Here is a 20,740-nt window from a genome sequence, read left to right as displayed (position 1 = left end):
CGCTTGACAGTTAATTTTCTTTTTACGACTTACCGTCAAAATTTGTCAATTTTTACGCCTAACGGCTAAATCTTTTGGCCGTTTTACGGCTAGCGGTTAACTCTATATGCATTGAGACTCTCGGAGTATGGTATCTTCGAATTTCCTCGGGTGAATGATATATGTTTCGCAGTCTGAGTTTGATGTTATCATTTATGAAATTTGTTCTCAACTGCAATTTGTAGAGTTTTAATCTAACAGCGATTGTTTCGAGATACCTTCATCAGTACCAGGGGCTCCTTTACTAAAGGCTAACTTAGTTGGTTGTCCATGCACTAGCTCGTGATGCAGTTGAAAAAATGAGCGAGTGAACTAAAATTTGTAGGGATCTTGGATGGAGTAACTGAGGCGTTCAAAGACAACTCTAACCTTCGCTAACATTAAGCTCTCACTAAGAGAAGAAGTCGATATTCTCCCACTTTCCAATCTTTTGTATTACCGGTAGATTTAACCGTTCCCGCAGACATCGCAAAAGACACACTACAGTAAACTTCCTCGCACCCTGAATACCTGGTGAGGGTATAAAAGCTGCAGCTATAAAAATCATCCTCACAATTTTTGTGGAAAGAAAGACGCTGATGCTTGATCAAGTCACTCTGAACTCGTAGTTTTGCGATTCACTCAGTTTAAACTTATAAAACGAAAGAGGTCCATCCACAGCGAGTTGTTAGCCGTAACAAACACAATTTCTAAGAAACGTGCGTGATTTTTGTAATTGCTGCATGATGCTTTTTTCCTTAATGAAATAGAAACGTGTTCTGTTAAGAGGTTTTTTTCTTGTTCTTGTTTGAAAAGTGTTTGAAATCAAAAGTCGGGATGAAAAGCGAAAAATACAACGAATAAAGAAATAACATAAAATAATGGTAATGAAAACTGAAAGCTGAAGACAAGATACTTTATTGCTACATCATTAAATACAGGTTTCCTGAAGCCAAATGAAAACAATTAGCGAGCTGATTTACTTAAAGTTACTCAATAACTTGGTAGAAATTTTCGATGAAATTGTTTCGTTTTCGTCAATCTGTTCCCTTACAACCTACGTGAGAACAAGCCGAACAACCTGTGTTTTTTTGACTGTTAATAATCAATCACTTAAAGTTACTCAATAACTTGGTAGAAATATTACCAGAAATTTTCGATGAAATTGTTTCGTTTTCGTCAATCTGTTCCCTTACAACCTACGTGAGAACGAGCCGAACAACCTGTGTTTTTTGACTGTTAATAATCAATGGCTGGCTGACTATAAAAGGCTTATTGATAAATGCCTTTGGATAAATAATGGTTACATAAGTATGCCAATTCAGAGTTAAAGGGTTCTACTTAGAACATGCGATTAAACAGAGATATGGAAAAGCTGGCTCTTGCATAACATACATACATTTATTACAACAAACAAGCTCCTATGAGATGACTCTTCACTAGATCAAAACAGTTTTTCGGTGATGGATAAGAAATCACTGACTTCACATAGGAATCCAACCGCGCTCCTACATCATCATTTTGAAAACCAGCTGAATCACTGCAGCGAGGATAATGGTCATGCGTAGTGGTGTGTTAACGGAATCTGTGCCACAGCCCAGGGGAGTATTGGTAGTAGAATTTTGAGGCAGGGGAGTGGATGTAGTTGCGTTTATTGACGTGGAATTTCCAATAGGGGGTAGAGTGGTGGGGTTGATGGGTAAGTCATCGTTGTTACACAAGTCAGTATTACAGCACCTTGAAGAGCAGTTGGCCATGACGTGTCCTTGACCGATAAAAGATTGATTCTTTGCGTTGCAAAAGTAGTTTGGGTCGGGGTTATTGCAGGCAAAAGAAACACCACATTGCTTATCTAAATAGGCGACTTCTTCCCCGCTGTTTTGTTTCACAAATATCTTCATAGTAAAGCAATGGTCAAATCCCACATCAGTTGCACACTTCTTGAGCACGTGATTTTTGATGCAGTCGTTATATTTGCTATCTGTGGTGCACGTGTAGCAGGAAAGAGCTGAAGCTAAAAGAGATAAAACAATATGTTGTCAAACTTTTTCTTTACATTTAAGGGTGCCCTGTTCTCCAATCGCTCACTTTCATTTGTTGTGATGATTTAAATTTTTGATGCTTATTTTCCTGGAATGATCTTTGTCTTCATGTTTCATTTCATGAATTCTTTTTAAAAGGTAAAACCTCTAGTTTCATGCACGTTTCGATGAGCTACTTCCCACGCACTAGCTTCGACAATATTGTATATAATGGTTCCTTGGTTGCTCCTGATAAGATCTATAAACACGTTCTTACATGAGAAGGAGTCTGTTATGTTATTATTTTCAAAAAAATAAATGTTTCAATGCAGGAGGTGAAAATAATGGTAGCTGATTAATACAAAAAGGTGCTGATGAAATGTTGGTTGCATTTGATGTTTTTGAGTTCATTTCTGAAAGTGAAAAAGCACCAAATAACGACGTGCTTTTTTTCAGTATGTATACTATGCTAAAACCGATGTATTTAACCGAAAAATGTTGCGTACCGGCTCGATTGCCAACAAAAGACCAGCACAAATAGTCGAATAGAACAAAATGACTTGTTTCATGGCAAAGATGTCTTTATATCGAAGCGACTTACCTGAACGATTGGTGAGGAAAAGCAAGATTGCAATAAGCAAATTTTTCATTTTGTAGGTCTTCCACGGCTGACAACTGAGTTGATTTTAGGGAACCTCAGTGAGAAGTTTACCAAGGTATCGCAGTCTCGGTTTTCTTGTGGGTAAACTGCAATTTAGTACATTTCACAACAGGCGAAGCTCTCATCTATTTCCCACTGTTCTCAAAATTAGTTTACCAGCTATTTTGTTTTAACAAGAAATTAATTTCTCACAGCCGAGAAAAGCCTAAAGATTTACACTGTAGGATGAAGAAAATCTCAGTGTTTAGAAATTGAATTGGTAATGCACCACTTATTTTATTGTCAGCGGGTGCTGATTCAGCTTATGTCCTTAAAGACCCCTGTGAAATACTGGAAACACACAAACAAATTAATAACAACATGAGCTACCCACCGACGCGTTTCATCTTTAACTTGGAGAGTTAAATTAATTGCTTTTTTCAATAATAACTCGCAGCACTAAAAAGCTCTAAATTTCCGGATAACATTGAGTCAAATGAATTCTGTTTCAGAAGGTTATTTAAATTAAAAAAAAGCTCAAATTAAGCAGATTAATCAAAAAATGTTGAGTTGCAGTCAGAATGATCACTCATGTCACATACGAAAAAAATATTATTGAGGACTCCTTGTTCAAGAGCAATTGTCAACGAAAAGTTATTGAAGTGTAATTACACATTCAATCTGATTGGTTCCTATCTATGATCTATTGAAGACAGAGGCGTTGATGACGTCACCATTGAAAAATGTTTCCTCTTTGCTACATTCCATGTTGCCATGTTGCTCTCCAGAATACTTCGAATGAAATATGCGTCGCATGTACAATGAGCCAATCATGAGAGACCAGGCCACTTTCAAAATTCCTTCTACATAATCAAACCTTGACTTTGCTCAATTTTTAGAGCTAGTCCATTCGATATATGATCTTCCAATAAAGACCAAGTTGGTTCTTATTTATAAGTAAATAGCAATATACTTGATATGCACAGACAGTGATCTTTCAATCTTTATTTCTGCTTAAAAAATTTTAAATTGCAATCTTGTGAAGCCATGTCACTTTCATGGAACTTACATCAAATGACCCCTGTTTAACGTACCTGAACAGTAAAAACCATTCATATATTATATATATCAACGAGTAAATTTGATTTACTCTGCATCAAATAGTGTATACCTTCTTTAAAGAGTCGTCGAACAGTAAATATGTTTTGCAAGACTTCGATGACTTCAAATTGGAGGATGATCTCAGATTTATGTTCAGTTCCAAAATTTTTGTGAACACACGTTGTGTGGCCAATTTGAAAAAAGTAAGTGTGTGCAAACATCGAAAATATGTATTCCGGCTTTGCACCGGCAGTTCATTTTTGAATACTGTTTTTAAAAAGGCAGTGAAGTTAGCAAGAGAAATATTGATAGCAATACGAAAATTTTATGTTTCCTCATTAGTCGACCACCATTAGTGCTTCCGATTTCTAGTTGTATATTACTTTTTGGCTCGAATTCGAAGCACTTTTTTGAAGTTTTCCGTCCAGATGATGTCGGTATAATTTTACGGGTGCTTGATCTATTCAAATCTAGTGTTCCTACACGATGGTTGCAACGATCAGTGGCACAGCATTCCGGGCGGCAGCTGGGCTCTACAAGTAGCCCGGGCCTCTCTCTCCACAGGTGAGTTTTGATATCTCTGCAGGGCTGAAGCGAGTAACATTCTCTTTTCGACGAACATTGCCTAAAGATGGAAAACAATTACGCTGCATTATGTTTGGAGATGAAGGGTTTTGACAATGTTATGTACATGAGCTTATCCCAGTTTCTGAATGAATGAAGCGACTAGAAATATTGCCATGCTGGCCTCCGGAAGAAATGCCAATCAATGGTAGGCTATCCGGTTGTAACATATGATCAGGATTCCCCAAAATGTTTTCGATTACCCAGTGGTGAAGAGAGACAGTGTTAGGGTAAAGCGTCCTGCTCACGAACTGTTTCTTTCTACTCTGTCCAAGTAATGATTTTAGTTTTTAGAGCGGCGAGGGTACCAAAATAAGTGGCAAATTTACGGGAGGGGCCGGGGAAGGAAGTTGCTCTTTTTCGTGGTTCTTTCCTCTTTGTTTTCATTAAGTGCCCAAAACACCGCCAGTTTCGCAGATAAGATCGAACCCGGATGTTTAATCTTGAGTTTTAGCGCGCTCAGTATTAGGTAACCACTCCACTCCCTCACTGATCACTTGTGGTTGGGAGATGAGAATCCTGGAGGTTCTTCTTCTGCAGCAGTAAGGTCTAAATTGCTACTTGAAGGGAAAAGGTAGCAAATTAAGTTGCGAGTAGCTGGTTCTAGTGCATCATACCTTAAGAACAAATTTGACTTGTTTCCCTTTAAATCTGTCACCGAGGCATTAATACTCATGCAAACTGACTCGCTACCTTGTGAGCAGCTCTCAATACTGGAATTTCTCAGACAATTGAATGCTAACAAGGTGGCATTACACTGATGGCATTCTAACGATCTTGTTCCCTTGATTGTGGCTTTAAATTAAAGAAAAGAAAATTTAAAAAGTGTGAGAAACAGCGAGGAAACAAAGAAACCGGCACTGTTCATTTTCAGACAGATTTCATCAAACTGACTGGTGCTGGCTTGCATTTCTATCTCATCTATACACTTCAGCTAAGCCTCAGTTGTAATTTGTTACGTAAGAAATAACAGGCAACTTTGAGCTCTCCCGTTAAATGGCTTATAAAAATGACGTTTATTATTCGATATAAAGCGTCAGAACAGAATAATTCAATGAAATGTTGTAATAAAATCTTCTGTCGGCTTCCCACGGAGGACGAGGCTCAACATTTTCCGTCCTCCCTTCCTCCGGAAGGAAACGCCGATTATAAACTAATGATAAAAGTATAAAATATGACTGCAAAATAAAAGACAGTATGAAATTCTGTGTACTATAGGAAAAAATCAATACTTTTTAAATAGCATTTTGCTGTACCAGGTTACAAACTTGATGATGCAGCGTCGGAGATCATACATTTTTAATACAAAGCTGACAAAATTTAAGCGTCAATCAAATGTGGTTTTTTCTTGTCCCTTAATTTTAGCTTAAACCGAACACGTTTACGCAAAAATTTTGCTAAGAAGATTAACCTAACGATAATTTGTAGATTTAGTGCGCAAATGACTTTTTCCACGATGATAACACGCTCATGGAAACGATGATAGACTTCGCACAAGTAAGCTTAGTAACGTATTGAACTTGTTAATCACAATTATATTACGTTTAGAAAATTTCTATCAAAATCAAATCCTTACCTGTTGTTAGAATAACGAGTGTTAGAAAATGAGGATCCATAAGTTCCAATCCCTAAAACAAGAAGTGGTTACATCTTGAGAAACAATTTGTTTTTACGAAAACCAGGTCTCTAAAACGGATATCATTTCATAATTTTTCCATAAAGTGAACGGAATCCAACTGAAAGTTTTGAGGGTACAGTATTACAGTTCTATCGACGAAATACTTCAAAGTCACCTCGTGAATTACTTGTTAGCTCGTGTTGTTTCACTTCGCTCTAATCAGCTGTGTCTCCTTGCGCCAAGAGCAGTATAGAATTTTTCATAGGCAAGTTTGTGTACGAGTAACTTAAAAATTATAAAATACGCCTTCAGGTGTGTAAAGCTCTCTGCCAATGTTTACGCCCCCAAATATTCAACCAGACTAACAGAAGCGTACTTCAGTGTGAGAAAAGGACTGCTCTTGAGGCGTCACAAAAGATTATCCGGCTTATCTTAAAGCTTTAAACTGCACTTCCTTCGCTGCATCTCAATGAAATTTTAATGAACTCAAGTAAGCTCAAACGTAGAGTCGGGTAAATCTTTCTGTCAACAAAAATCACATCTAAAATGTCTTTAGCTTTTACATTATTATAGTGATATTTTCCGTGCTATAACTAAGAATTTCAGGCATTATTTGTGTCTCACGAGGAGTTTTCCACATGGAGACAAGTAAATTTGACAAATTATTTTGATTTCATCATCATTTTTATTTGAAAACAATGTCTGTGGTTTCATTACGCTTATCCAATACATTTTTGCTTTTTATCTGTCATTTATTTTGTGGTTGTACTGTGTTTTAGACTAATTAACTTAATCCCTGTACTACATTTTTCATCATCCTAATGCCTTTGTTGGTATGTTGTAAGTCCCCGAATTACCTAATTGATAAATTTCATTAAGAAAAATGTTGAAAACATCTTTGTGCCAGCTCAAAATTAAGAAGTTTGTTTACGAATGGCAGTAGAAGGCTTGTGAATATGAAAGCGACCTTCGCGGTGATGAAAAATACTTGAGCAGTGATGAAAATAAGGCCTGAAAAAATAATTCAGGCCTGTACGGGATTTGAATACATGACCACAGCGTTACTGGTGCAGCGCTCTACCAACTGAGCTGACCAGCCAACTGGGAGCTAGTTATTATGGTGATTCTATATAAACCTGTAAAGAGGTGAATAAATGACTGAGCTAACAGCCGGGAGCTGGGAACATTATGTTGGTTCCAAATAAACCCGTGAAGTGATGAATAAATGACTGTAAATATATGAAATTCACAAATGTGAACTGCGGATAAATACGTGAATATGAAAGCGATCTTCGCTGTAATGAACACTACTTGAGCAGTAATGAAAATTCAGGCCCTTTGTATGGTATTTGAACCCATGACCTGTGCGATACCGTTGCAGTGCTCTACCAACTGAGCTAACAAGCCAACTGGGAGCTGGTCATTATGTTGATTCCAGATAAACCCGTAGTGTGATGAATAAATGACTGTGAATATGCCATATACTACAATTGCGGAAAAAAATAGTATTTATATTTTCAATTTTGGGTGATGTGTTTTGCTCTTCCTGTCCCCTTTTCCTCTTCATTTGTCAGTCCTGTGGCATTTTTCCTCGGAAAACACACTTTGTTATATTTGGACGAAATAGGCGAAACAACATGGAGAAGAGAAGGGTGTTTGTTTGTTTGTTTGTTCATTTTTTTCTTAATGTGAGGAAGTGATATTCTAGGAAGTGATGCCATCTTATGCCTATGAACAAATTGTCTCTACAGGGTTTTTCCACAATTGTAGAGTCATGTATGATTTAACATACCTACCCAACTTTGGCCACAGGACACCAGAAAAACCAGGAGGTAGAGAATTTTTTTTATCCATTTGAGGTTTATTCATATCGTAGTCCAGTTTTACTCTATGAGAAATGAAATTGAGGGCCAGGCAAGTTTCAAATTCCTGCTTCAATTTTTGGTATACATGATCAAGAAAATTTTAAAGTTTACTTTTCTTTTAAGACCGCGTCTGTTTGAAATATTCGGTAAAAGAACTATTTTGGAATATTTCAATTTTCCCAGATTCATTCCCCTTCATCATATTTATATTGTCTAGGCCAAAACCTGTTTTATAGAAAAAACTGGCAAACAATGCGTATAAAAAGGAAATGTTCGTGATTTTCGTTAAACTCAGTAAACTTAAAGCAAAACATTAGATAACTGAAATGATAATAGTAAAATAAAACAACTAGAATATCGGTCGTCTTGGAAAACAAAATTGAACAAGTCTAAACAAGAAGATTTTTAACAAAATTAATTTCTTTGCCCGGGCCAGTTTCAATAATAAGCTGCTACGTATCACAATTGCTCTTTGTCCAAGCACAATATTGAATATTATTCCCCAAAATCGTAGTTCGAGGGACTAAGCTGGGAAAGGATGAGTCTCCCCGTAATTCATATTTATTGTACAGCGCCTTAACATTCCTCGTAGCGCCTTTTATGCAGGTTAAGAGGACATCCTTTAACCAAATAAAACTGATACAGAAAGCAGGTATGCGGAGGGAGTGGTAATAATGCCATTCCCATCCGTTTTATTCCGCGCCCTCCTCTCCTGAAAAAGTTCCTGTTTACACCACAAATATACCGCAAGATAGTTGATGTCTGATTTGATATTCTTTATCGTCCGACCGCTGGCGCCGAAATTAAAATATTGAATACTCAATGTCAAATCGATGATTTCCTATTTGGTTGATTTACCTTTGCCGAGGTTCAGACTGTATTAAGCCAGAATTCAACATGATGATCAAGCAGGAAGTGAGAGACATGGAGACAACAAAATATGGGTATGAATGAAGGGCTCACAATTCCACTAGAAATTCTTCTGAAGTTATTCTCGATCAACATCCGGACACATAATTACGTGCTAGGTGGTCAGTTATTGACAAATTGTTCAACAACCTGGGAGTTTTTTGTTGCATTCATTCCGTTATTTCATTGTTAAAACTTAAATCAAGGCTGTTAAATTCAATTTTATCTTGCATGTCCCCTAAATATGAACATCTGAGAGAAAATTGGTTAGACTTAATACAAAAGACAAAACATCCTTTCGCTGAGGAAATGTGTTCGCGTTTCTCTGGCCTTTCAAAAAGAACGTTAGTAAGTTCGATTTAAAAAGACTATCAGAACTTGTTATAAACTAAGATTATAGAAATTTTAAATACAACGTTGACGTGATTAAGACCATTCACTGACACACATGGCTAGATTACAGTAGTTATAATCCTCTTCGCCAAATTGAGAAAAATAATTGACTTGAATGTTATTGTCCAGATGGAAGTCAAGTGGAAATCGTTTCTTTTTAGTATTCGTTACGAAACGTTTTACATGCGAGACTTAGATTACAATTCATACCAAACATATCTGGTGAATACACTTTTGACTTCCACTCCTTAGTTAAGACAAAAAATGAAGGGAAAGTAATCATGACTGATGCAGCGAGGCGAAATAACTACTGATATACATTTTCAAAGAAACGCGTCACAAAAAAAAATGCCGGCTTTATTTCCTAGTCAACCTTTTATAAACTTTTAAATACTGTAAGGATGATTTTATATACAAGTAAGTTATGTTCTGGTTACATATAGGTCAACTTATTACCCTTAACACCCCATAAACAGTATCCACATTCTCTAGTCTCTCATCTTCACAATCCTTATGGTACTAATATCGAGAATTTATTTTACAATCAAAGCTTCTTAGGTTAGTGATCATTTCCTTTATACTCATGATCTTAAAAAGTGAATTAGCCTTATTACGGAAAGGAGAAATTAGATGCTGGTCACCCCATGGGTTTAAAGTGTTAATAAATCCCTCTGCAACAGATACAATCAACATTCCATCAACATTCGGCTGAATCGTATTAAGTTAGCTGATGTAGCTTATCACTAAAATGTTCCAAAGAGCTAAAGAGACTATCGTAATTCCCAAAGTGCTTAAGCCAAAAGTTGTGGATGGGCTTCCAGACCGGACAGTAGGATCTTGTGGAGAGGCTGTTGATTCTTGGTTATTCATGTCTTTAGTGGGAATCTTGTTATCAGCTGTTCTTGCGATTGTAACTGTTGTTGCGATTGTAGCTGGTGTTGTAGGTGGTGGACCATTGCAGTAATCCTTATCGCAAGAGGAAATTGAACAGTTATACACAGGTCTTGACTTGTTTATTGTTTCGCAGTATCCGTTGATAAAAAATGGTGGTAAGCAAGTTTTTGAGTAGGTATGTTCGTTGTTCGAGTGCGAAAATATTGCTGTGGTACAAAGGTCGTCGGCAACTTTACACGAGGTTAGATTTTGGTTATTGTTACATTCACTCTCAGAACCAGCGGCACATTGATAGCAGAGAAGAGTATTTCCTGTGGAAGAAAAAAAGAGATGTCATAAGATTTACAAGTCGAAGAGGAGACACGACACAGGTGCATGTCCATCAGAAATGTGTTAAGTTGGTACTTTTGTGATGCACACAAGCCTACTAAACGAGACTGCAAAAGCCATTCTAGCCATTCCTTCCATCCATCAATCAACTAATCCCTAAATTTTAAAACAAACTTTAGATTTTTCATTGTTAGGTTTTTATGGTAAATTGTGTCTAAGCGAACTTTTTTGTTTACATTTTTGAGCTTTCTCCAATTGGCACAAGTCGGAGACGAGTGATTTGCAAACGTTTCGAGTGTCCTTCAAACATCCCGCTTGAGTTATTACGTCAGTAAACCAATAGAAAGGTCATTTCGTACACAAGTTACGCTACTTTACTCGTGGAATGTTGAGAAGCACGTGATTAAAGGATTAAGCACGTACTGGTCTGATATAACATTAAATCCGCTTTAAAAAGACATCAAGCTTATCTACGTGGCAAGGTGAAGATAATTGAATCAGCTTTGCTCTTTCCTTCTTCATTTTGTCAATTAAACCCCAAGGTTACCCATGTCAAGCTTAAGTCGTTACTCATCTCTGTATCTTATGGCTTTCCCTTGGACCATTGTCTGAGATCGTGTTTCATAAGCCTCGTGTTTCAGAGTTCTTTCATTTTACCTAAATTTTCCGGCCTAAATTCATACTCATTACAAAATCAGCGCACGGAAATTTGCAACTTCTTATTCATTCTCTATGTTTCTCAAAATAAAGAGAAACCAAACACCTCAAATCACATGCCATTGTTGGGTTATGTCAAAGTCACGCTGAAATGAAATCGTTGATAGGTGAATCTAATCCTGACCTTTTGACTTACACTAACTACAATTCCTTATTTAGTTGCAATTTACTCAGTGAATAAATGGCTGACTCAAAGGCAAATTTTGTTGGCCTTTTGGTTGTAACAATCGTGGATATTTACCCTCAATAACTCGAGTTCCCTACAATAAATAAACTCATGCCTTCAGTCATCAGTCTCTGGAAATATGAGTTATAGTCCTTTCTTCGAGTGTTTTTTAAATGAATAGCGACCGCAAATTGCTTTCATTTGACATGAATGAGACATTTTCTCAAAGGTCGAGGAGACCTTGCCTTCATACTTATACAAGCGTTCACAAAAAACGATTGCTACATTGAAATCAGCCGGTAATAGCAACAATAACGTCACAATTTGAATTACTTAAAATCATGAATATATCGACTCACCACAACGACAGAATGCTAACAACAGTGTACAACTCAAAAGCGCCACACATAAATTCAGCGTCATTCTCGTCTAGGTTATCGAAGATGTCTCACTTGCACGTCAAAGATAAACTGGTTGAATGTCCGAAAGCGACGTGGTTTTTATCCAAGGGAACGTGGAAATGTGTCAGCGATTCACCTCCGCTGTGTGTGTCAACAACCGCACCTCAGAATTATGACGTTTGCGAATATGAGATGTCTCACGTTTTGATGCCGGAATTTAGACCACGGATAACAATAAGTAGATTTCTGTTGTCGATCGGGTAAAGGTAAAATTTCATATGTTTTAAAGTTGAGGTTGTGATAGAGGGGCTGTGTTTGATTATTAGCTTTCATCACGGTTACTAGTGACTGGATTCCTTCGCTCAATGTTTACTTTGACATTCTTTGCTAAAATGTGTTACGTCGGTTTCGGAAGCAAAACAAAGAATTGGGATGACCAGATATCACAGATAATTAAGTGGAGGAGGTGATTGGAGGGCCAAGCTTATATTGAATTACTCTCGTTTGCCGAAGTTCTCTCAAGAAAAAATATTTTATTTGCTACTCCAGTTGCTAATAACCTATGCTGGTGTTGTTAACTCGGAGTTCACGTGTCACGCACCGGATGGCGCACCCACTGGAGAACTGCTCAGAAGTTTCCACCGGCAAAATTACATAGCAAAGTACTATAAAACAGCCTATTTATCAAGAAAACACCAATTCAGAGCAATATCGGCGCGGAAATGAAAATACATCAAGAAATTTCCGTGCAGATTACGTATGTATACATACTTTTAACGCCGTAAGAATCAGTGGTACGTCACCCCCACAGGAAACAGCAGCGGACAAATAGCATGGAACGAACCGTGGGAAGGTCCACGAGTTCGTTCCACATCCTTCCAGATTTATCTCGAAGCCAAAAATAAACTTGATCTTTCATAATTGTGATTCAAACTTTAAAATTTTTACTATGGCCCAAAAAAGAATGCAATCATATCCTGTATGTAGATCACGCTGAAAAAGGACTGAAAAATCTAACAATTCTGAAGCGTATAATCGGTCTTTGGATTTTCCGTATTTTTGTCAATTACTGCCATTCGGTCCGCCATTTTGATTAATCATTACTGGAGATGGATTAGTGTTTATCTTGTGACGTAACATGCAGTAGCAGGTCCGTGATCAGGCCTGGTCCGTGATAAAAAGCCACAAATTGTTAATACGTCATGATAAGTTGATGTACTATATAAGGCATTCTTGCATCCTGGCAAGTTGTCTCCATGATTTGAAATTTTATTACTCTTGACTTATCATCATTTTTATTGATCCGGAAATGAGTGATAAAGATTTTTACACGGTTAAACAATGGTTTTCAATATGCTTTAATCCAACATGTGTCACCTAAATGCCACAACACCATACTTAACAAAGAATTTTGATTTCATTTTATCGTTTATTAAGTTGTCCCAGACAATATTGTAAAGGCTCGGGAGCAATAAGGAAGACAAATCATGGATACTGTTGTAAACCTAAGATTTAGCAACTGTTTGGCCGCGCTTAAAATATTTGGGACAAAAGGGACTCTTTGGGGTGGGGAATTTTGCGGCCCCATCTCATGGCTCAGTACTCTTCCCAGATCCTCTCTTCAAAGGACCTTCAGACTTAGAGTTCAACAACATTTTTTTAAAACGACAAACAGTTTATCATAAACTGATAATGTCAGTAATAATTTCACTCTTTGCAGCCTTATTAGTTGGCATTAATTAAATTTTCTCTCGCCTGCCGAATGACTATCAGTGTTTCAAAATAAATCAATTGAATTGCGTGCTTCATTCCTTGGTAATAATTTCCGCAGCTGTCACCTAACGTAACTTGTCCAGCGGGTTTTTTTTAGACGCGTTAACTTTGTATGGGGTCCTCGCATCAAACACTGGGCGGCAAACACGTTATCAATCTATGTCACGCATATTTCAATTTCGTTCCCTTTCTTTTTCGATGGAAAAATAACCTAGTTTGTTAGAGAAGGTCTCCTGGTCAAAAATTTCCAATTCCTATAGAATATTCAGAAATTAAGTTTAATTAATTTAAAAACTATCTGAAGATCTTAACAGACCGTTTGTACACGCTTTAAGTGTCTGATATGGAACTATAGTCAGAACATGTTTGTTTCGATGATTGAATAACATATTTTCACTATTTTCTTTCATTAATGGTTCTTTGTGGACTACGGATATTGTTTTAGTGGATTAAAAAAGCGACAGTTACGGTGCATTGGTTAAGAATAATGTGTACTTGACTAAAGAATCGAAAACATCCGCACATTTTATTTGCATAAAGCAAGCGACATGTTTTAGAATCTGAAAGGCCAGTACAGACAAACTTGAACTGAGCTGAAAGCCTTTGGTCGGCACTACTGAAAGAAATATTTGATATTGACGTGTTGTTTGTGTCTATTTAAAGCATTATTAGTTTACGTTAATAGAGAAGGGCCTTGTTTTTTCTCGGTATCTCCGACGAATTCCTGTTGGTAAAAATTTCATTTTAACTTGAACCTTTGAATTTGATTTTATTTAGACTGCTCACCTTCTGGAAGAAGAACGAAGATCACATAAATTGTCGCTAATCGGAAAATGGACCCCTTCAGCCGCATTCTGGTAATGTTATTTAGCGACAACGCGAAACTTGTGCAACGTTGTGCTGCAAATAGTAAGAACTGTCGGCTGTCACGCTATGAGCTTCAATGCGGTGTAATGACATTTAAATTAAAGAAGCATTGAATTTGATTGGTCAACTTTTTTGAGATGTAATGGGCCACTCAATTCATTAGCTCAATATTATGTGGATTCCTCGAAACAAAAGTCATTCTCGATTCCACATAATTTAAGAATTATGTGGAATCCATCAGTTTCATTCAAAACTGATGGAGAGAACGACAACAAAACTTCGCAAATAAACAATGAATACTGTAAATAGTGACTTTTTTTAGAGTAAAGCTGACAGAATTACTGCAATACATTGCAGTAATTGACAACCGATTAGCATCTCCTGGCAATATCTTGATGAAAAAAAGAAAAAAAAAAAAAAACTTTTACGTACGAAATTGGGGTTGGCTTATATCCAGACGGTTCATGGAGAGGACGTCCTCGAACCCTCCTGCCTGATCCCCATGTGATACTCTGATGATCTCCCCTTGTTAACAGTTACTTAGCAGTCATTTTTCTATAGCTCACTCCTTTATACTCCTCTAGCCACGACTGATCCCCCAAATGTTCTGCCCCACGCTAAAAATATTTACTGATCCTTAAGCTGCGATTAAGTGATTGCCGAAAAGGAAAGAGACGTGAAAACATTAAGGCTTCGACTAGATTCGAACCCGATAATTAAATTAGTCCTTCTTTCAATGCAAATCGTAATCCGTCCAACGACTAATTTTGAAAAAGGAAACCAGCAATCATATTTATCTATTATGTACATATTAGAGAAATACCGGAATATTTCCTGTTTCAAAAATATGATACTCATTCTCATGGTTGGCGGGTTAGCCGGGTTCTTTATTCTCAATTACCAACATCAATTGTTTTAAATTTATCTTATATTAATTCTAAGAATAATACATATTTTCATAGTGAGAACTTGTTTTATATTTTTGTCAGATAATGCAGTAGCTCTTCTGCGGGATCAATTTACGTGCGACGGTGGATAACCATGGCCTTTAATTTTGATTTTTAGAAATAACATTCCTGTAACTCTTACAGGTGGATATAAGGCGCTTATGCGAATGGAGACAGAACTGTAAACACAAATCCCCGTTAAAGGAGTCATTTGAGGGCTGCGAAGTACTCTTTTATACAGTTACCCAAAGTTACGTTAAAAGAAACAAAATAGGAGCCGAAAGGGGAATGAATTATCATTTCACTGTTCAGTGAGGGTCTTATGCTGGATGAGGCGGTGGATACGGCAGCTGCATATTCTCTTTGTTGCAATCTTAGCCTCTTGGTAGAAGCTTGGAAAGGAAAAGGCACACACTACACTGAATATTATGGTCTGCCCATAAATCAGCAACCGAGGAATAAAGAAGAAAATGATCCGGCTTCCAGGCCACAATTCAAAGTTTCCACCCGCGATCTCGGTAAGCCGTGCTGGACTGGTACAGATAAAAATGGTCGTAGCAAGTGTAAGGCAAATCCTGCGCAATTTCATCTTGGTTTGGCCATTGTGGTCATCTGGGTCTGGGGGTAGGAGTATAAAATTATCTTTCGTTAGAATGCTGTTTAAAAAACTGGTATTGAAAAAAAAAATGCCAGAATAAGTGGAGCTGGGCTTAAAAGTTTTTGTTGTAGTCATTGCTTTCACTACTCTATCCATTAAATTGATTTACTGAGATGGAAAAAAAATACGAATCTGATTGATTGTGGCCTCATCAAACTAGTAATGAAAATCAAGCTGGTGAGATGATACTCCAGAAATGGCTGGTTCCGGGTCGCAAACTAAACACTTTCGGGGCGTAACAATCAACTCTTGGCCTTTGTTTGACAATCACTTCATCCCACAAAAATATTAAATCAAAAGGTTAAATTTGCGCGGAAGTCTTATGACCCCAAAGGCTTTTCCTAGTTTTCTGAATGATGCGTAAGTGAGTGGATTGTTACTACTTCCCCTTCCCCCTTTCCAGGGAAGAATGCACAGGTCACTACCAGGCATTCTGTCGGATGTCCCTGGCGTATCCAGCCGGTTACACATCTTTACTTCTGACTGAAGAAATGCATGGGTCTGGCCTGTACCTGAAACTTGCCTTCTTTCGACCAAGACCTCACCGCGGTAACAACTAAGCTGGTACGCACCTCAATCCCCGGAGCTTAATTTGTGTAAACATTGAGTAAGATCGCGCGAAGATCTTTTTCGAGTCAAAGTGATAAGCTACATTTATTCTTACCAGCTTTGTCAAGGGCTTCATAGTCTGGGTGCACACCAAACTTATTGCAGTAAAAGCAAACCGTCATCACAGGCAAGATGGCCACGTACAGGTATTCAGTCCACTGAAACACTGGCATTCGACCCAAGCTGTTGTTTATCAGTGTGCAGCGTGTGCACCTCCCAGGTATCCTTACTAGGGAGGTGAACAGCAAGGGGAACGCAAACACCAACGACATAACCCAGTTGGTTGTACAGGAAGAGGGCTGGGTAGGAAACCCAAATGGGGTATAAGCATCGCGCGCCATATTCATGATATGGGTTGCTATGGCAATGTAAATCGCACGTTCGACAAAAAAGTGCAAGCTGGAAATGAAATGCAAAGAAATTAAGTTTTAGTTATTTAGTAATTCACCGGAAGTCGACGTTTGGTTTTCCTCTGATTAAAGACGGTTTGAATCGCAATATTTCTATCAGAACATGGGAAGGTGTAAGTGAAACATGCCGCGGCTGTTCTGAGCAGAAGCATACGATTTTTCAACCAAATGTCTTACAGAAAGGGAATCTTCGGCTCCCTCGCCACCTCAAATAATTAGGAACCTCTGCAGACAAGCCGCGTTGCTGAATACACCCCCCCCCCCCACCATTCCCAATGAAGGGAAGCTTAGTTGTTCACATAATTATTCAATCCGTTGAGGCACCAAAGTGTATATTTCCGTTTTTTACGAGGTCTCACTTGGTTCCTGTCTTTGAATGTGTTTTTTGAGGAAGCTACGTGGTAATTTTCTGAAGAGATTTCTCGCTACGACGTTAATTCACTTCATTTTTTTTTGGATCGATTTTCCAGCTAAATCGTAAACCCCTTTTATCAGTAAAACACAACAGTCGAGTCACAGAAGCGGAAACGATAATAAATATTTAGACAAGCTGTGTTCATTTTGTATCCTCCAAAAGCGAGACAAATTGCTATTCAGTCTTAATGTTTTCCAGCATTTTCTTTCATATCCATTCTACACGCAGAGAATCATTTACGCTTACTATAATTTGGCCTTTAATAAAAATGCAAATTTTCGAGCTCGCACGAAAATTGGATCGCTTCTTTCGTCATTTGCCAATCAGGAAGAAAGATTGCTTCCACCTTGAAGATGCCTCAGTGTTCACAAAATTTGGTTCATAAAACTTGACGAACAAAAACTGCTGTTTATTTTTGTACAAAAAAATATTTGTAAAAGTAAGGAAAAAGTAAAAAGAGAAAAACGCACACGCGAAAAAAACTCATTTTAAATCCTGGTCAGTGACTGAATAGCCGAGGTTGGCGAATTGTCTCAGTCACATTTACGGATTCATATCTTCGAAGAGACAAAGTGAAATAAAAGCGAAACTTTCTAAAGTTGAATTTAAATAGGAGGCATTGAGAGGAATTCAGCATAACTGAACAAGTGAAGTTACTTTGAAAGTAGATTGAAGTTATCAGATCGAGTGTGCGGAAAGTTAAGGGTTGCGTCTCCAAACTGATTAAAACTCTTTGACTTACCTGCAGGAATACTCCCCAAAAAACCAAGATCCATTTGTTGTGAAGCTGATGATATCAAAGGGCATTCTGACCATAAGGATCAAGTTTGCAATGGAGCAGTGAAGCAGATAGTCATTGCAGTTCTTGCTGTAGGATTTGGAATTATTTCCTGTCTTACAACTCAGCAAAATAAACGAAATATTGCTTGCAAAACCTACTAAGAATATGACAAAAAATATCAGAAATTCCAAAAACAAGAATTGACCACACATCATGGTTGACTTGACGGGGGAATTGGGTGACGAAGATGAAGAAGCTGTTTCTGTTGACATCTTTCAGCAAATAAAAATGAAGCAGTCTTTGTGATCGCAAAACAATAAACAATTTTCCTTTAAATTTTAATCTGAAAAAGGCAAATCCACAAATTATAAAGTCTGTATCAGATAATAGGTTTGCCGAGCCGAGTTAATTTTATTGATAAACGGCATTGGTAAGTTTGGGTGAACATCTGTTTGGTGACACATATTCATTGATTCGGCCTAAATTGATTCTTTCTCAGACAAACAGGTGCGAGCGCCTGGTGACGAGTGCAAAGCGCGAAAATCTATGAGGAAAAGAAGAAAAAGTGTTTTCTTAAAATCCGTCAAATATTTTTGCTCGCCTACGATTGGTAGATGGGTTTTTCACGGGTATAATCGAAGTGATATTCCCCAATTTCCCTTTGGTACCCTACGTTAAAAATGTTCGTTTAAAATTCAATTCAAGGTGAGGGAACGTTTACATATTCTTACAGAACGTGTTTGTTTGTCCATACAGTCGTAACAGAGAACTCTGAAAAGTAAACATCCCACGCAGCAAACAATAAATCGTTCGTCGACATTTCAACTGCGCGCTGCAAAGATATTTGAAGGATAATAAACACAATAGCCTCCATTTGGCGCAAAAATATTCTCCTCTATAGTCCTTGGATATTCTTTAAGCTCTCATTTTCTCTTGAACCTCGTTCTCGGAAAACTGTTCGCATCTCAGAAAAGGTGAGGTCCGCAGACAAATATCTGTGCATATTTTCGCACCAAATAGAAGCTATTGTCTTATATTTATCCCTGCTTCCTTCCGTACTTGAACAGCTCAAAAGAAACAGTCAACGAGAAGTTTGCTACCTTGAAAAGTAATTTAAAACCAAATTTTATGGTGAATAGCGCTGAGTGGTTCTATAAAAATTGTCTGTACTCGCTAGCGGCTTATGCCTGTACGGTTTAGGGTTCTGATACGCAAACAATTTATCAGACAATGCAAGACGCTTATGATGAAGGGAATAAACTTGGGAAAATAGCAATTGTGTTAAATGATAAAATTACAATTATAGTTAATCTACAATATCGTAAGGGTTTCCTGCATTGGTGTCGGAAAGAAAAGGAATGGAAATATTATATTATTCTAAGTCATTTAATTCAAATTATAAAAAGGGAAGGTTGCTTAATTCGTACTCCTTCTTGGTGGTCTCATCTTAAAGGTTGAGTTTAATCACGTTCTTCTTGTGAGTTTGGCCACGTTCTCCTAGTGAGTTTAATCACGTTTTCCTCGTTGTGATCGTGAGGTTGACATGGAACTCGTGATAAGCCATGTTCTTAAATAAGTTAATTTGTTAGTCCAGGAAGAGTAAATCTCCCTGGTAATAGGTCGCGTTCGACACCTTCGTATTCCCAGAGGTAATTTAAGGTGTAAACAGGTGATACCCCTCATGTTCCGCAACCGAAAGCAAATTTGGGGAGCGGTACTTGTGAGCGCCTTTCTTCTTTGACTCTTGTGACCAAGATGTTGTTATGTAACAATCTTTAAAGGTGATTTTCTCTTAAGATACCCTTTCAGGTATAAATAATAATCGGAACCAAGGTTATTTGTAATTTTTATATTAACGATCTCGTTTCTGTTCTGGCCGATCTCAACCATAAAGATATGAAAATTAAGGTAGAAATTGATTTTGTAACTGCGTAAACAACTCGAAGGTGCATACTCAGTATGTGGGAACTGTAATACGTAGTCGAGCGTGATTCGCTAGTTAAGATGGTCCGATGACGACACAAGAAGATTGACGGCTTAGAAATGTCATCCGCAGTGTCACCTTTATAAGCGGAGACTCTAGTTTTCCCTGTCAGATAGGAGTTGTAACAACTTGAGAAGAAATGAAATTAAAGAAGAATCCACCAAACCAACAACGAGTGTTAGAGAATTTACTTCTAACAATTCACACTCTACAAAACCGGAACTTTCGTTTATAAACTGTTTGTCACGGTGTTCGTGTGCGAAATGGTATCACAAAAATCAGAATTGATGCCCGTCTTATTTATTATGTGCAAATTTATTGGTTGTTTATGGGACAGAGAAGTCTCTGAGGTTCTCTGGTTTCTTTCAATTTTGATTAAAACGGTCTCTAAAAATAAAGTATTGATGGAGAGCCGCGGAGCCCTATACAGTACCTGATGGTGGGAAAGTAAGTCTTCGCTCAAAACGAAACTGTATGGAATGAAATTCTCCGGCAGCATCTTTTCAGGGCGTGGGCAAAGACAACCAATAACTTTAAAGTGGGCTCGACAAATGCATATTTTTTTTCTCAAAATATGAAAACTGGGGGTCGACCTTTGG

General features: G+C 37.6%; 4 protein-coding genes across 5 annotated transcripts; all 4 read right to left on the bottom strand.

The window, feature by feature from the left end:
• Window positions 1-1,403: 1,403 nt before the first annotated feature.
• LOC131772564 (uncharacterized) lies at window positions 1,404-2,780 on the bottom strand. Its single transcript, XM_059088502.2, has 2 exons — window positions 2,641-2,780; window positions 1,404-2,032 (listed from the first exon to the last, which is right to left on the bottom strand). The coding sequence occupies exons 1-2, from the start codon at window positions 2,687-2,689 to the stop codon at window positions 1,527-1,529; spliced, it is 555 nt and encodes a 184-aa protein (XP_058944485.2). The 5' UTR covers window positions 2,690-2,780; the 3' UTR covers window positions 1,404-1,526.
• A 1,273-nt stretch (window positions 2,781-4,053) lies between these two features.
• Window positions 4,054-6,424, bottom strand: LOC131772457 (uncharacterized). The gene is made up of 4 exons (XM_059088346.2): window positions 6,198-6,424; window positions 5,981-6,032; window positions 5,022-5,199; window positions 4,054-4,405 (listed from the first exon to the last, which is right to left on the bottom strand). The coding sequence occupies exons 2-4, from the start codon at window positions 6,018-6,020 to the stop codon at window positions 4,054-4,056; spliced, it is 570 nt and encodes a 189-aa protein (XP_058944329.2). The 5' UTR covers window positions 6,021-6,032; window positions 6,198-6,424.
• A 2,999-nt stretch (window positions 6,425-9,423) lies between these two features.
• On the bottom strand, window positions 9,424-14,397 carry LOC131772524 (ly-6/neurotoxin-like protein 1). Of its 2 annotated transcripts, none has more exons than XM_059088446.2 (2): window positions 14,257-14,397; window positions 9,424-10,394 (listed from the first exon to the last, which is right to left on the bottom strand). In XM_059088446.2, the coding sequence occupies exons 1-2, from the start codon at window positions 14,321-14,323 to the stop codon at window positions 9,913-9,915; spliced, it is 549 nt and encodes a 182-aa protein (XP_058944429.2). In that variant the 5' UTR covers window positions 14,324-14,397; the 3' UTR covers window positions 9,424-9,912. The 2 variants fall into 2 exon arrangements, 1 of the variants encoding a protein (XP_058944429.2); XR_010715704.1 differs by lacking the exon at window positions 14,257-14,397 and adding an exon at window positions 11,656-12,228 and having other exon boundaries at window positions 10,310-10,394.
• Window positions 14,398-15,344: 947 nt separating this feature from the next.
• LOC131772458 (uncharacterized) lies at window positions 15,345-18,230 on the bottom strand. The gene is made up of 3 exons (XM_059088347.2): window positions 18,119-18,230; window positions 16,607-16,950; window positions 15,345-15,902 (listed from the first exon to the last, which is right to left on the bottom strand). Exons 1-3 carry the CDS (start codon window positions 18,190-18,192, stop codon window positions 15,586-15,588), a joined length of 735 nt encoding a protein of 244 aa, XP_058944330.2. The 5' UTR covers window positions 18,193-18,230; the 3' UTR covers window positions 15,345-15,585.
• Between the last annotated feature and the right edge of the window lie 2,510 nt (window positions 18,231-20,740).

Source organism: Pocillopora verrucosa, chromosome 1, assembly GCF_036669915.1.
Source record: "Pocillopora verrucosa isolate sample1 chromosome 1, ASM3666991v2, whole genome shotgun sequence".
Classification (NCBI taxonomy): Eukaryota; Metazoa; Cnidaria; class Anthozoa; order Scleractinia; family Pocilloporidae; genus Pocillopora; species Pocillopora verrucosa.
Note: the sequence above shows the minus strand (reverse complement) of the source record. Positions and strands in the feature narration are given on the sequence as shown.